The sequence below is a fragment of the Sinocyclocheilus grahami genome, unplaced genomic scaffold, assembly GCF_001515645.1.
Source record: "Sinocyclocheilus grahami isolate Dianchi unplaced genomic scaffold, SAMN03320097.WGS_v1.1 scaffold549.1, whole genome shotgun sequence".
Lineage (NCBI taxonomy): Eukaryota > Metazoa > Chordata > Actinopteri > Cypriniformes > Cyprinidae > Sinocyclocheilus > Sinocyclocheilus grahami.
The window spans coordinates 514,032-531,523 of NW_015505728.1; the positions used below are offsets into that span (position 1 = coordinate 514,032).

The following is a 17,492-nucleotide window of genomic DNA, read 5'->3' on the forward strand; positions in this document are numbered from 1 at the left end:
AACTGAGTTTATGGGAAGATCACGTGGATTTCATGAGTGAGTGAGTCAGAAAGAGCAATGGAAAATTGTAAATCAGAAAATTATGTGTGGTAAACATTTTTGGGAAAACATGTTAGTAATAACTGCGCTATTTGCAGCTTTCTGCCACGTACCCCTAACTTCACCTGCGTTAGCTTTTTGTTGTTTTTTTCTTTATGGCACAAAGCAGCCTTTTCATCCTTCACTATATCCTTTAACGACATTATACAAGTAAACGAGGATATGTTAGAACAGAAACCCTCTTTTGTCCGTCAGTTTAGATTAGCATTTAAAGAAAAACGGAGACCAGCTCCACATAATGATTCGATATGGATTACAAGAAGAAGTCAGATTTTTCCAGGCAGTTCACATTTGACTTGGTTGCCTGGAGGAAGCGGAGATCTGCGTGTCAGATGTAACATGCGGATGCATGCCAGTGCTGTGGTCCGTGCAGGGAGAAAGGAAGGGAAGGGATGGGCTTTGGTCCTCTGTAGATGGCAATATGGGTGCGTGGGTGCAGATGGAGTTCTCCAGCTCTTCCTGTGCCAGAGTATTAAAGCGCTCCACCACACAGTGTGCCGTCAGACGAGCCTCCGGGTCATGATCCCAGCACTCTGTTATAGTCGCACACAAGAGCTGCATGCCCTAAAAGACCAGGCAGAAATGTCAGTAACGCATTCTAAGAAGCTTGTGAAAATAATTTCAGTATGCCAGTGTCAATATATATACATGTGCATATTTAAAATGTATATTTTATTAGGATATTATGTGTTATATATATTAAAATATTATAGTTATTATTAATTGTATAAATGTGTGCATTTATGATGCACACATTTATATAATAATTGTGTGCATCATAAATGATATATTATAATGATAATGATAATGATAATGATGTACATTTTAATTACATTTAAAACATGTAATAATTAGATTTTGTTATTATAACGGGTATACATCAAATTTATTGAGGAAATATATATTTTTAAAATGTAATATATTTAATATGTAATTTTATAAAATACATTATATTGGGTATATATTAAAATCTTATAATAACGAATATATATATATATATACAGTGGGGCAAAAAAGTATTTAGTCAGCCACTAATTACATTTAAAACATGTAATAATTAGATTTTGTTATTATAACGGGTATACATCAAATTTATTGAGGAAATATATATTTTTAAAATGTAATATATTTAATATGTAATTTTATAAAATACATTATATTGGGTATATATTAAAATCTTACAATAACGAATATATATATATATATATATATATGTGTGTGTGTGTGTAATGGTATACGTCAAATTTTTTTTTATTATTAAAAAAGTAGGTGTTTGTGTATACACATATATTAAACATTCAAGAAATTAAATAAACAGATTTATAAATGTGTTCTGTGAAGCATGGGGGTGGAAACATCATGCTTTGGGGCTGTTTTTCTGCAAAGGGACCAGGACGACTGATCTGTGTAAACGAAAGAATGAATGGGGCCATGTATCGTGAGATTTTGAGTGAAACCCTCCTTCCATCAGCAAGGGCATTGAAGATTAAACGTGGCTGGGTCTTTCAGCATGACAATGATCCCAAACACACCGCCTGGGCAACGAAGGAGTGGCTTCGTAAGAAGCATTTCAAGGTCCTGGAGTGGCCTAGCCAGTCTCCAGATCTCAACCTCATAGAAAATCTTTGGAGGGAGTTGAAAATCCGTGTTGCCCAGTGACAGCCCCAAAACATTACTGCTCTAGAGGAGATCTGGATGGAGGAATGGGCCAAAATACCAGCAACAGTGTGTGACAACCTTGTGAAGACTTACAGAAAACGTTTGACGTCTGTCATTGCCAACAAAGGGTATATAACAAAGTATTGAGATGAAATTTTGTTATTGACCAAATACTTATTTTCCACCATAATTTGCAAATAAATTCTTTAAAAATCCTACAATGTGATTTTCTGGATTTTTTTTTCTCATTTTGTCTCTCATAGTTGAGGTATACCTATGATGAAAATTACAGGCCTCTCTCATCTTTTTAAGTGGCAGAACTTGCACAATTGGTGGCTGACTAAATACTTTTTTCCCCCACTGTATATGTGTGTGTGTGTAATGGTATACGTCAAATTTTTCTTTGAAAATTAAAAAAGTAGGTGTTTGTGTATACACATATTAAACATTCAAGAAATTAAATAGATTTATAAATGTTAAAATATTAGTCTTTTTAAAAAATAAATAAAAAATACTTTAAAAAATAATATTTTCAAAAATTTAGTTTTTACATTTTTAAGTATATATATTTAAAAAGAAGCCTTCTATTTAAATGTATATTTAAATGCGCGTATTTAAAATCTAAAATTTCTGTTTGCACTGATAGCCTATTGGGCAAGTGCGTCAGCATATAATGACTCTCTCTCTCCCACCTCGCTTCCTGTCTACTCTCCACTGTTGTATCATAATAAAAAAAAATGTGATGTATAGCCTTATTTTTTATTTATATAACCCTTGTGTTTTGTGAATACGCACTGGATGTGTTGTCCAGCTCTCTGGAATATCTGGTCGTCCTCTGTCTCTTAACACCAGGTCTCTCATGCTATCTACACAAGGTTGCTCACACACCTTGGAGCCAAATGGGGGTTCGTAACTCTTTACCTCTGTTAAAAAGAACACAGATATGCTTAAATTCTTATAGTATGTTTTAACCTCCAGCGTCTTTCAAGCAAATATTCATCGAGAGCTTTACTTGCCTCCTATGACGTCACACCTGGAGACCATTTCCCATAGCACCAGGGCCATGGAGTAGATATCAATCTGTTTAAAGGACTCCAAGTCCTCTAGATTCACCCTGGACTCCAGAACTTCAGGGGACATGTAGCGTGCAGTCCCCACCTACAGGACACAGACCATGTGATTTAAATCAGACAGTTGCACCAAATTGAATTATCAATGGTTTCATGTGATTACATCTGTGAAATCAGTCTTGGAGCTTTTATGTTACACTTAAAAAGCTTAAAAAAAAGATCACTGAGCCCAGAGCAGTTCCGCCCACTCAGATGATACATTTAGAAATGATTCTGATGGGTTTTTTTTTTTTATGTGTGTGCAACGGATGCAACATTTGAAAACATTGGCTCTGTTCTGAAACCTAAAGAGCTGCCTATGCAGGCATCATATGTGCGTTCTTGGCGACTACACTGTTTTTCCAACATTCTTCATTTTGGCCAGTTTCCATGGCAAAAACTATTGAAATCTGGTTCCCAGGCACTATTTATGTCACATATAGTTGCTGCCTATGTACAGCATTTTTTTATTTTCTCAAAAATCCAAGATGGCAGGTAACAAAACAAAATATTTATTACAAATATATACTACTTTTTCAAATAAATTCAGAGTGCTCTATCATGAATCCTGAAAAAAGTATCACAGTTTCCACAAAAATATGAAGCAGCACAACTGCTTTCAACGTTGATAATAATAAACTACATTTTAAATATGTATATTTTCATTAAATTGTAATAATATTTCATAATATTACTGTTCTACTGTATTTGGGTCAAATAAATGCAGCCTCGGTGAGCAAAGAGACTTATTTCAAAAGCATTTAAAAATGTTACCAACAGCAAACTTTTAGTAGTGTACTTATTGTCATTTAGTACCTTAAAGTATTGATTAAAATACATTATTTTACCCAAAATACATTATTTTCATGATTTTGTGCTCTATATATGCATATCAGAGTATTGTGTCCTTGGCTTAGCAACAAAAACTATGGAATTTTACAAAAATCAGTGACCTGTGAGGTAAAATTTTGTTTAGGATGCTGCCTTAGAAGGCAACTACCTACAGGCAGCAGACACCAATGCAGCTCACTAGGTTTTGAAACAGAGCCAATATTGTGCCTACCTGTCCACTGTTGGCAAAATCATCTACGGTGAGCGAGAGGTCTAGTCGCAGAGCCAGTCCGAAATCACAGAGCGCACACTCGCTGTGGTTCTTCAGCACAATGTTGCTGCTCTTCAGATCTCTATGGGCGATGGGCACTTTTGGTGTGCCGCAGGGCGTCGTATCGCTATGCAGGTGCGCCAGGCCTCTCGCCACAGAGCCTGCCAGTAAACACATCTCAGTCCATGTGAGGATATGACCAGCCAGAAAGTCCTGAAGGTTTCCCATGTTATAATAAGCCATGATGAGCCAGTATTGCCTCTGTGGGGCGGCAGCCGTACCGGCCCTCTCCTCAGCAGTCAGGAATTGCACTATATTCTCATGTTTTAAGTTGGCGTCAGAGAATATGGCTCTTTCGTTACACCATGAGGAATACTCCACCGCCGGGAAGATCTTCACAGCCACCGTTTCGTACTGCCCACCCTCATTATGACTGAGCCGTGCCCGCCATACCTCTGCAAAGCGCCCCTTACCCACCAGCGCCTCCAGCTGGATGGGCAGCTGCTCTGTGTTGTGGTTTAGGTTATTGGCACAAGTCGAAGAGATTTCCGAATTGATGTCATCGCTGAGGGATGGCAGCATGCCGCGGAAATTGCTACCATTTACTTGGCCCTCGGCTGGATCTAGAGACTGGTAGTGGGTGCGCCGTGGCCCCCAGTCTTTGGGTTTCTTGCCAGGCTGACGTGTGCGGTACAGGTAAAAAGCCATGGTAGCAATGACAGCTACCAGGAGGGGTGGAACCAGGCTTATGACTACTACTGGAATGACGTCTTTAGACTTCAGCTTTGAGAATCCTGGGAAACAAAGGGGATTAAATATATTAGCACACGTGGGCTCTGTTCCAGACCTCTGAGAAGTACCTTGCTATAAAGGCAGCTGCCCTCTAAGGGAGCATGCTAACTCAAATGCTACTTCATCGGGGTGTAACGGTACACATATTTGTACCGAAAATTTTCGGTATGGGTCTTTTGGTTTTGGTTGGGGGTTGTTGGGTTTGAGGGGGGTTAAAGTAGCCCCCAAAGTAGCGCAATGACCATATTCCAAATATCAAAACTCAAAATATGTCATTTTTATACCTAAAATACTTTATAGACACCGTTATGCAGATTGATCATAAATACAGCTAAAAGGCTTCCTACCAGTGGCCATCCTTCACAAAACGTAACATCTACCACAGCTTTATCATAGGTAGAATGCAAAATGTTTCAATACAAGCATTTCAGTCAAATGTAATTTATGCAACATTTCCAACCTTTAACCCACGGGAGAAAATCAACTCAATTCCATGCAAAAAATGCGTATTTGGCAACCTTGCATCCAACACGAGCTGCATCCAAAGTGATTTAAATATTCCGCATATTGATACTCCCTGATGCACGAAAATTATATGCAATATTAGAATGTTTGTGGGAGCAGGCAGTAATGGTCAGAAATTTAGCGGGACGGGGATTAAGAAAACAATCCCGCGCAGGGCTTTAATACAAAAACGCACACAATGAATGGCGACTGTAGAAAGCAAAAGCCAAATCCCAGACATTTTTGGAAATTTTTAGAAATCCCGGCTGGACGCATTTTTTCAGGTCCAAAAAGAGGACATGTCCGGGGAATAGAGGACGTATGGTCACCCTAAGTGACAGATCACAAACTCTTCCATTCAAACGGCAGTGTGGAGCTCGAGTGAGCGTGATCTCTTTACTACTAGTTTGAATGTGAAATAAACATGAACGAACATCTCATGCCTCAAGTAATCACTCAATCAGTGTTTCAACCGCAGAAAGGCTCACTATAGTTTAGAGTATATATGAAGAGTTTATTTGCAAATTTAGATAACTAAAAATTGTCAAAAATCTAGTTTTTATTATGTTATCATGTTTTTATTGTGCTAGTTAGCTGTATTTTTTAGTTATTGTTTAACCTTTAATCAAAACAACCCAACTGCAATATGACTGAGATTAATTTGAATGCACAATGAAAAAACATGATTTTTTAAAACTTGTTAAAAAGTAACATAGTAAAATAGTTATCTGTTTTTGCAAATGAACTCTTCATATATAAGCTGAGGTAGATTTTTATCCCTAGGAACATTTTAATTATAATTGAATTTATTTAAAGTTTTTTTTTCCCCCTACTATACTGAAACCATACCAAACCAAACTCAAAACTGAGTTACATACTGAACCGTCATGTGTGTGTACCGTTACACCCCTACATTCATAAGGTTATAATTATATAAATGTTTTGTTTATTTTTTATGCTTATTATTCATCTTATTTTGATTGATACTTCCCTGTACTAAAGGATTTTTGGCCAAATGAAAGTATTTTACAAGGCAGCATAATCATAATGCACCTTTGATACCTTAAAATACTGCCTACATACACTAGGAAGCTCACTAGGTTTTGGAACAGAGCCATGGTTTTGTATTGCAAAGCAAAATGTTTTGGCAGAAAAACAGAAATTTTTAGCAGTGTTGAAGTAATCATTTGAACACACCATTGGCTCCTTTTTCGAAGACGAGTCTGTCGTTGCACTCGAGATCTCCGACACAGCCGCAGATGAAGAGCAGGCCATCTTCAGAGTGCTGAGGTGTCATCAAACACTCTTTGGAGGAGTAGTTTGTCAGCATTATGTTCTCCAGCATATCCTGAGGGTTATAACACAGTGTCCGCACACTCACACTCACATTGTCCTTCTTCCTGCGAGAAAAAAATGACAGAAAAAAACCCATCAGCTGTTAAAAAAGTGACCCGATTCTTCAGAAAGATAAACACAGGCTCAAGAAAAACGTATTTTTATGTTCCCCTGATGAAATCTAGAATAAAATCCAACCAGGGAATCCCTGCTCAGAGGTGCACTTTGTTCTTTATGCCAGAGTCTAAACTTTCCTGAGGGTTATAAATGTGTTTGCTGTTTATCCAGCATTAGGTGAGTCTTTGTTTGACCCCTCTCAGAGAAGAGACTCTCTTTTTACTCACAGCTTGCCTCTACTGCAGTCACTCAAAGTTCACCTCGATTGGCTTCCCCGAGAAGCTGTTCATAGACTGAGCAGGATGGAACTGGCTTACAAGGAAATCTCTCAAAAAGCGACCCATATTACACCACAGATCCCAAGTGCTGTAAGGCAGCTAAGTTCTTATTCAGTGCGACAGTATTGAAATGTACTGGCATTTTAGTGGCAAACTTTGGAGAACATATTTCATCCAGATAATGGTACTCACATGTGGATTCTTCCATTAATGAACACCATACTGAAATATTCTTGACAGTTTCCTGTACTATATATTCATTTGCTTAGTGCAAAACAGTGATGTCTGATAACAGAACAAATGATTCTTATTTGATTCTTTTTATTGGAATCATAATTAATGACTCTAATGAGCTGGTTCTTTTTAGTGAATCAAATAAATACAGACTGAGATTCTTTCTAATGAATCGGCCCTTATGAAAAGTAACCATGGTTTTACTACAAATAAAACCAAAAAACCATGGTTACAGCAGTTAAACCATGATAACCACAAATTAACAATGGTTGAGCTACACTAACTATAGTTTAATCATGGTATTTTTTAGTAAAACTGTAGTTATACAAATGGTAGTCGATACACCAAAAAAACAAAACAAAACAAAAACACAGTTTCTAAATTTTTACTATGATCAAACCATGGTTAATTTTCGTAAGGGAAAAACTCTAGCACAACCAGTGAAGTCTGACTGCTGAACAAAATAAATTACTCTAATAGACCAGTTCTTTTTAGTGAATCAAACACATGCAGCTTACAATGAATTAACTACTAACTAACTTACAACTAATTAAATCAGTGCAGTTAGTGTTCATATGATGACATATAGTTAAAATATGCACATTATACTGTATGTTTGTCAGTGCAGTACTATATATAAATGAATACTGTACATAAATGACTTATGTTGTTACCACATCTTTTGTTTATTGTTTTTTAATACTGTATATAGTAGTTATATAGGCATTTATGCTGTCTCTAAAAATACTTAATTAAGTTATCAGAAGTTCTGAGATTTTAAGCCATTTGGAACAGGGAATACTTGTGTATTCAAACAGACAACAGGGTTTATACTATCAAAAGCAATTTTTAATGCACATCACATATGCATAGTTCAAATTTAGCCATGGACTTACCATATCGCTACACACACTTCTTCAGCCAGAGTACAGTAAGAGGTCAGACTGCAGTTGCTCATGCAGACGTTGTCTTCACATACAGGACTCGAGTGGTCACACCACTTACAGAGGTTAGTCTTTATGAGGGTGAAACTCTGCGCCTGCAACACTGCAATAAGGACAGCAAATGAGACTTCATAGTTTACACAGTATAAAAATACTAGGCGGCATTTAGTCAATTTTAATTACAGCTGTAATTGAAGACTGTAGGTAGCTGATAAATGTTGATATATAACATTGTAAATATGTACAGAATATGTTTAAGTGTGTGTGTGTGTGTTTTACATTCAGTTGATGACTTTTAAAAATTATCTTTTGATATGCATAATGTTTTTAATAATATAAATATTATTCATTGTAGTTTCTCATTGAATAAACTTTATATAATAATTAATAAAGTTAATGAAAAATACATAGCAAATGAAACAAAGATGCATAACCATAAATAATAATAATAATAATAATAATAATAAATTAGACCTGAACTCCTAAACTCAACAGAAATATGTAAAAATCAAAGTGCCTATGATAGCCTTGGGAAATATATTGCCTAAAAGCACAAAAAACTAAGGAGTGCAGTAAAAGCAGTCAAAATGTTCTGATGATGAAACTGATTGCAATGCAAAGTCATAAGAAGGAAAGCTGTAATGACAGCTGCAATCAAGACAGTATTTAAGAGCAAATCTTTGAGCTATGTGACCCATCTGGAGTTCATAAATCTCTAATTGGATTTGGATGAATGTAGTATATGGCCTGGTGTGTGTATTTGTGTGCTGGGGTGTATTTGGTTTGGTGCACACATCACTGAAAGCATGTGTATTCATGAGAGTGTCAGGAGTTCCTGTGGTTAAGTGGGATAAGCCTGAATTCCTTCCCACGCACACTGTCTCCTCTGTCCTGATACTACCACATCATGACAATATTAATTGTTTATTAAAAGCAGATGAGGGGTGGGAGCTGTTTCGCTGAAGGAGTGCAGCGACCTTACAGTAAACAATATAAAAGGAAAAAGCAGAGATATTTGACACAGACTTCCAGATGTCCGCTGATGCCAACCATCAAAATATACAAGAGAGAGAGAAAGGGAGGGAGAGCTCTTGCATGAAGGAGCAAGGGACATGCATGAAGGGAGAAAGAGACAACAGAGAAAAAGAGAAAAACCGATGGAAAAAAACCCCAAAAAAACTTCAGGCTAAGCACAAAAGCCCCCGTTCTATAAACTTTAAAGTAATTAAACTCTGCAGCAACCACTCCAGAAATAAATTGAAGCCAGAAGCACTCATACTGGCCAAGTTTGAAGAACAACTCCTCAGTGCTTATGGGAAAACCAATGGCTGCGTGCTTACAAGAGATGCTGGCCTGCAATTATTTGGTTTGCACTCAAGCAAGATTCCCCTCTTTTTCCCTATTTGTAATACATAAGTATGATGATGTATAATTTGGAATGTTTGCTGGTACCACCTTCAGGGTTGTTATTAAAACACTAAATAGTAATATATATATATATAAATAAATGGCAAAGAAAATATTTTGTCTCATTTGTCTACTTTCAGGACTTGTGCGAAATTTTGAGTCATATTTATGCAGAAATATAGAAAATTCTAAAGGGTTCACAAACTTTCAAGCAGCACTGTATACTGTATACTGGGTTTTTGTTAAATGCGAGCCAAAATCATCACAATTAAAAGAACCAAAGACTTAAACTACTTCAGTCTGTGTGCATTGAATTTATTTAATACACGAGTTTCACAATTTGAGTTGAATTACTGAAATAAATGAACTTTTCCACGACATTCTAATTTATTGATATGCACCTGTATATATATGTATATATATATATATAACAACTTATATATATATCATAGGTCTATACAAAAAAAATAAAAATATAATAATAATAATAAATATAAAAATATTTGCTCATGGCAAATAATAAAAATCAACCATTTATTATCATTGAAAACAAGATGCTTCTCCTCCACGGGTACCATGCAACCCCATGCCCACTAAGAACAACTTATTGGACTCAAGGCAAACAAAGGAGAAAAGGAGTTTCTGTGTCCACTGAGAGGTCACTGGAGTTGGGTTAGGCCCTGTCAGCATCGCACCCTCTGTTTAAGTCAATACAATATTGCCATTGTGGGCAATCATGACGACAAAGCAGAGATGCATCAAGGGATCTTAGATGGATGTCTTTGTATTTTTATGTAGCCTACAGTGTCTCTGTGTGGTCACATTCGTACACACTGACACTAGTGGCCTCTCTATATATCCCAGCTTTTTCTTAGAGGCGTTTCAGACAACCGATGGGAAATGATAAGCGAGACTGTGAGGTGATGGTTCTCTTCTCTCTACCCACATGGTAATATTTCATAATTGTTGTTGTAAGTGGAGCTACTCTCTATACACCCAAACCGTTTAAGGAGGCCCCTGCTGTGCAAAGATCATTTGGATTCTTAAGATTTGGTTTCCTTGTTGGAACTTTCCTAGCATCATGTTGTTTTCATGTGGTCACAGTGCGTGGCATCTTTTATCCCCATTGAGACTCTGTTTTTAATCAAGACTAGTTTTTGGTGTACAATTTCACAAAATAGTCACACATGCAGATCTATTTTAGTAAACTTTTCCATCTTACTTTTAAGTACTGTTCTGAAAATACAAAGGTTTTCACTGATGTCAAACTGCTGTTTATACTGTACTGTGACTCTTATGGACATTTTTTTAACAACACAGGAAAAATGAAGAAGAACATATTGCTATGTATTTTGGACTTCTCGTTCCAGGTATTACATTCCAACTTTTTAAAATATGGTCATAATTTGATATTTCATTTCAGTAGGGATCATAACAAGGACTAATAGTGTATTGATATTAAATATAAATATGGTAACCATTTAGTATAGGGACCAATTCTCACAGTTGCTTATTAGCATGCCTGTTATTAACAAATTGGCTTTTTATTAGTATTTTTAAAGCACATATTCAGCATGACCATACCCAATACCTAAACTTAACAACTAACTTACTAATTATTAATGAGCAGCAAATTGGGAGTTTTGTGAGGCAAAAGTCATAGTCAATGGTTTGTTATTAGTGACCATTAATATTTATTCCAGAATGCTACATAAAAATAAAAGTTCCAAAAGGTTTTTTTTCTAAATTATGCCATTGAAGAACCATTCTGGGTTCCCCAAAGAACCTTTCAGTGAACGGTTCTTAAAATATTAATTTTTTTATTAGTGTGTTAAAATTCTAAAGAATGTTTATTTTTTCACTGAAAGAACCCTTTTTAGAATGGAAAGTTTCCTTGGATTTCAAATGTTCTTTCCTGGAACCAGATGGCAGTAAATAGACTTTATTTTTAAGACTGTAGAATATAAAATTATTTTCCTGCTTAAAAATAATAAAAATTTATTATTTTATTTATTATGTTACCAATGCATCATTGAAACCTTATAAAAACAAATGTGCATAAAACCACTAGCCTATTTGTGGACGATGCTTCAACTCATACTATTCAATCAAACTGTAAAACGGTATTTATTCAAGTAAACCAAACACACTTGAACCTGACTATAAGGTGATTTACTGCATTTGCAGTATCTCAGAAAACCAAAAGAACTGTTTTTCATGCGATGCCATGGAAGTCATTTTGATTGTCAACATAAGCATCTTATTTTAACCAAGAGGTTGAACCCAGTTCATGGTAATCCATATCTGTTTAGAGTGGAGGAAAATCGGATTCTGTCGTGTTTAAATATATTAGATATTCTCTTCTCAGTGCCAAAAAAGTTTTGCCATAAAACCACTAGCCTATTTGTGGACGATGCTTCAACTCATACTATTCAATCAAACTGTAAAACGGTATTTATTCAAGTAAACCAAACACACTTGAACCTGACTATAAGGTGATTTACTGCATTTGCAGTATCTCAGAGAACCAAAAGAACTGTTTTTCATGCGATGCCATGGAAGTCATTTTGATTGTCAACATAAGCATCTTATTTTAACCAAGAGGTTGAACCCAGTTCATGGTAATCCATATCTGTTTAGAGTGGAGGAAAATCGGATTCTGTCGTGTTTAAATATATTAGATATACACAAACTCCAAGACAAAGCTCTGATGCGTGGAGCCTCCAGACAATGAAAGCATCGAGGGAAGAGAAGATCTACTTACGACAGAAACTCAGAAGAACAGATGTTGGAACCCACAATCTGCAGCCTCCGCGGCCCATAATAGCTCACAATCCAAAGATCCCAAACTGTTGAAGCGACGCTGTTATTTTCTTTATCTGCTCGTGTCAGACACAGATAAGCTCATCTGTAAGAAAGTTCAGGACTGTATATGTGTGTGTGTGTGTGATGAGTTCCGTGTAGGCGGATCCAGATGTTTTTAATCCAGATGTGAGAGAGAGCGGATCCGCCCAGGAACTCGCATTTATCAATGCACGATTCACAATGTATACAGAAGGAACAATGAACTACAGTCCAGCTTGTAGTGAAAAGTACAAATCTTTCTTTCTTTTCTTTCTCTCTTATAATAATAATAATAATAGAAACAGGCCTAATTTAAACAAAGGAAAAAAATATGAAAAATTGATAGATTCAGCACTTTTGCAGTGACGCTACAACTCCTCTAAATTCAAATATAGTTTCAGTGTGATATTGAGACTTTTAAACACAGTTAGGAAATGCTTGAACTGTTTGCTCAGGTAAAGTTGGGATATAATCAGCAGAAATCATTCTAATAAAAGTAGCCTAGACCTAATTTATAATCTGCTGCACGTCCATTCATAAGCCAAACCTATGATTGTTTTATTCAGACTTTAAATTGATCTCAATCATTTCAATCAATCTCAAGCTAGAATGAATTTGAATAAACATTTATGCCATTTTATGTTTCACTGTAGGCTATCACGCACGCGAGCGTGCACACAGACTCCCAGTGAAACCGTGAAAGTGGGCAACGCGCAAGCGCGAGACTGCTAAACCATGGCGGATTCAGGAAGCGAGTATATAGCGGTGATTGGAAACACAGATCTGACTCCTTCAGAGTCGGAAAACAACTTAAAGAACACGGTAAAGTCCATAACTGAATGTTTTTGTGCGGCGTGGCCGATAATGTCGCGAGCGCGAGATCAGTGTTTTGCTTTGGCTCATGAATGGCCACATGTCAATATTGCTAAATATCAGCAGGTTTTGCGAAGACATTACATAAACTACATACATGTTGTTGTTTTTATTACAGTGTTTATGAGTTAAAAGAGTGAGGAATAAAAAAATGCTCATATAATGCTATATAAGTAGAAAGTTGCTTTACATCATCCTGGCAATGAAGAGCCTTTGCCACGTAACGTTAGTTTGTAAACACCCAGTATCTCATACACTGTCAGTTCGCATCCTTGTGTCAAATGCTAGTCTGTAGATTTTCGATATATCAACAAATGGATCTTGTTTACTGCTCCATACTTTGTTGCATTTCTTTATGTGCTGATGGTTAAGAGACATGGGACAAAATAAATATGTCCAATATCTGCTATTAGCTAGTTCTTTAAAGGGGTGGTTCACTGTTGTTTTTCTAGGCTTGATTGTGTTTATGGGGTGCAGTCTAACATGTGTTAATGCTTCGGTTTAAAAAAAATCTTTATTTTTCACATAATTTACCTTTATTCCACACTGCTCTGTCCCTTCTCTGAGAAAAGGGCTGATCTTTTCCTGTTTTTATGAAGCCCCGCCCTCAGAAATAGGTGATGGGCTCTGATTGGTTAGCTAGCCCAGTGTGTTGTGATTGGCTAAACCACCTCTAATGCACGTCCAAGTTTAACGCTTCTCATAGCTATTTGAAAATAAGTGTATAATTGGAACAGTTCATTGTTGGAGCTGAGCTGAATGAGAGAGAGAGAGAGAGATGCAGAGCAGGGGGACGCGAGGAACAGTATTAAGAACCGCTGCTTTAGAACATTGATTTTGAAACTTGTGAATCCATTAGAATCATTAGAAGACAGAATCGCGATTCATATATGAATAGATTTTTATGTGCACCCCTAGTTTTTTCTTCCTCTTCTCTAAAGCAGCGCATGGCCTCGCCCCCTTTGCTGCCTATTCCCGAGGGCGGGGTTTATCTGGGTTTGTGATGTCACGAACCCGGGAAGTAACACTTTGTAGTCTCTACTCTCTACCAGTCGTTTTTGTAGGCATTAAACCGCCAGAATTAAAAAAAACGATATCTCCATTTGCATTGAACTTTCAGCTTGGTAACTTTGCAGATATTGTTTATGCTCAAACAGCAACTTTATACACTAACTAATGTTAAAACAGTGAAATTGCAATCAACCACCCTTTAATATAGCGACATTTTCACTGAGAAAGGGATCAGAAATGATCACAACAACATTACTAACACAAATGTACAATTTAATTTGGTTTTCTTTTATCAGTATTATGACATTATTGCACACTAAACTTAAAACCACACCTGTCAAAATGCTGAAAATCAGAATCTTCTAGTCTCCATTTATTCATTAATTCATTGTCTAGATTTGAATAAATATTTGTTTGTCAAATTACGTATGTATCTGATGTTGTTTAGTACGGTGGCCGAGAGAGCTCAAGGCACTGCAACTTCGGAAAACACATGCAAATAGAAAAAGCACTAGCAAATTAAGAAAACATCTTCTTCAGATTGACAGCACATGTGCTGCAAATACTCGCAACACAATCAAATACAAAAACATGCTGCAAATGCTCACAACACAAATAAAGAAACGAGCTGCAAATACTCACAACACAACCAAATACAGAAACGCAAGTACAGACCACAACGGGAGGACCCCAACAATGCCAAAATTACCCCATCAAAACGAAAATTAACCATGTTTGTTTTTATTGATTACCATTTGTATAACCGCAGTTGTACAAAAACCATGGTTAAACTATGGTTAGTGTAGTAAATCCAATTTGTGGTTACCATGGTTTAACTATAGTAACCATTTTTTGTTTTTATTTATTTTTTACATAATAAATATATGAATTAATTAATTTTAATAGTAAAACCAGGTTAATTTTTGTAAGGGAAGTTGTAAAGTAAGTTAGCCAGCTTATATGCTTTCATAGTTACAGTAATTCTGTATTTCGTCAGCTTGCAGATTGCGGTTCCCTTAAATATTTTCGATGTGGTCTGTGCCTATTTCAAGCGCGTTTCTTTATTTGGTTGTGAGTATTTGCAGCGCGTTTTTGTTTGTGTTGTGAGCATTTGCAGCGTGTTTCTGTTTTTGCAGCGCGTTTCTTTTTTTGTTTGTGTTGTGAGCATTTGCAGTACGTTTCTGTTTTTGCAGCGCGTTTCTTTTTTTGGTTGTGTTGTGAGTATTTGCAGCGCGTTTCTTTTTTTGGTTGTGTTGTGAGTATTTGCAGCGCGTTTCTTTTTTTGTTTGTGTTGTGAGTATTTGCAACGCGTTTCTTTATTTGGTTGTGTTGTGAGCATTTGCAGCGCGTTTCTGGTTTTGCAGCGCGTTTCTTTTTTTGTTTGTGTTGTGAGTATTTGCAGCGCGTTTCTTTTTTTGGTTGTGTTGTGAGTATTTGCAGCGCGTTTCTTTTTTTGGTTGTGTTGTGAGTATTTGCAGCGCGTTTCTTTTTTTGGTTGTGTTGTGAGTATTTGCAGCGCGTTTCTTTTTTTGGTTGTGTTGTGAGTATTTGCAGCGCGTTTCTTTTTTTGGTTGTGTTGTGAGTATTTGCAGCGCGTTTCTTTTTTTGGTTGTGTTGTGAGCATTTGCAGTGTTTTTCTTTTTTTGCAGCCCGTTTCTTTATTTGGTTGTGTTGTGAGCATTTGCAGCGCGTTTCTGGTTTTGCAGCGCGTTTCTTTTTTTGTTTGTGTTGTGAGTATTTGTAGTGTGTTTCTGTTTTTGCAGCGCGTTTCTTTATTTGGTTGTGTTGTGAGCATTTGCAGCGCGTTGAGCTCTCTCGGCCACCGTAGTTTAGTCATACTAAGCAATACTATTGGCATGGAAAACATTTAATATTGTGAGAAAATAGAAGCAGGAGATTTCACCCAAACTTTTGAATAGCCTTCGTTTTATAGCACCTGCCTCTGGCTAACAATAAAAAGTAGCCGGTCATGATTCAGGTCAGAGATGTAAATTAAAGACTCTTGGCTATCTATTGTCTATTATTTATTTTTTAGTCCAAACTTCCTGTTTCAGCAAGAGATATGCCAACACAGTAGAGAAAACTGTTCTCGTCAACACTTTTTCATAAGATCTTCAAGGCACATACATCATTATCTCCCAAAAAATGTGAGGGTGCTTGTACAAATATCTACAAGTGCATCCTCACCTTTTTTCATATCTAAATCCAAACCTCAATATTTAGAAGAGCCCTGAACCATTTTTTTTGTCTTTTGCATTTGAAAGGATCAAAAGGATACTGTAGTGTATTGAATATTGTGATTCTGTGGACCAAAATTTACAGATGGTTGAAAAAGGGACAAGTCTTTTGAAGAAGATGGAGATCAGTGTGGCTGAAGCAGAGAAGAGGACCGGGAAGAATGCCGTCAACATGCAGGAGACTTATACAGTGTATCTTATAGAGACGAGGTAAGACACTTGACTTCACATTCACAGTGCTACAGCTCATCATTAAAGGTGAAATGTGTAATTTCACCAGAATTACCAATGTAATGAATGTTTTCAAATAGTCCCATGATCCCATCCAGGCCCGGACTGGCCATCGGGAGCACCGGGAGAATTCCCGGTGGCCTGGCGGATGAGAGGAAGCAGCCAGAAGAAGCAGTGAAATGTAGCGACATCACTGACCTTGTTTTATTAGCGTAGTTGTGTATTAAACTGCTAGTATCTGTTAGGCTATCAGTAGCACACCATTATTATCATCATTCAGAATACTGTGCTAAAGGACATCAATATCGATTGTAAAGTTACATAAAGTTTAGCAGAGACAGATATTCACATGGATTTATTGTACAGGGAGGGAGCTAGAGCAGACAGCAACACAAAAATAATATGAGTAACAGGCTCGCAGCCTAATAATTCAATAGTGTATTAGACTTTTTCAACAAATATATTGTACTAATTTTGACATTTAGGCACTTTAGAAATTGTGTTCTAATACACTACCAGTCAAAAGGTTTTGAACAGTAAGATTTTTAATGTTTTTTAAAAGAAGTCTCTTCTGCTCACCAAGCCTTCATTTATTTGATCCAAAATACAGCAAAAACAGTAATATTGTGATTTTTTTTTATTAAAACGTAATTTGTTCCTGTGATTTCAAAGCTGAATTTTCATTACTCCAGTCTTCAGTGTCACATGATCCTTCA

General features: G+C 36.5%; 2 protein-coding genes across 2 annotated transcripts in view; one reads left to right on the plus strand and one right to left on the minus strand.

Moving 5' to 3' along the window:
- Positions 1-183: 183 nt before the first annotated feature.
- On the minus strand, positions 184-12,460 carry LOC107555932 (TGF-beta receptor type-2-like). The gene is made up of 7 exons (XM_016238890.1): positions 12,345-12,460; positions 8,126-8,276; positions 6,463-6,665; positions 3,931-4,763; positions 2,775-2,916; positions 2,554-2,681; positions 184-663 (listed from the first exon to the last, which is right to left on the minus strand). Exons 1-7 carry the CDS (start codon positions 12,400-12,402, stop codon positions 385-387), a joined length of 1,794 nt encoding a protein of 597 aa, XP_016094376.1. The 5' UTR covers positions 12,403-12,460; the 3' UTR covers positions 184-384.
- A 644-nt stretch (positions 12,461-13,104) lies between these two features.
- Positions 13,105-17,492, plus strand: part of snx4 (sorting nexin 4) — a 20,459-nt gene continuing 16,071 nt past the window's right edge. Inside the window, exons 1-2 of the mRNA XM_016238891.1 lie at positions 13,105-13,246; positions 16,631-16,755. Coding sequence (XP_016094377.1) covers positions 13,160-13,246; positions 16,631-16,755 — 212 coding nt within the window. The 5' untranslated portion in view covers positions 13,105-13,159. The remainder of the gene's footprint in view (positions 13,247-16,630; positions 16,756-17,492) is intronic.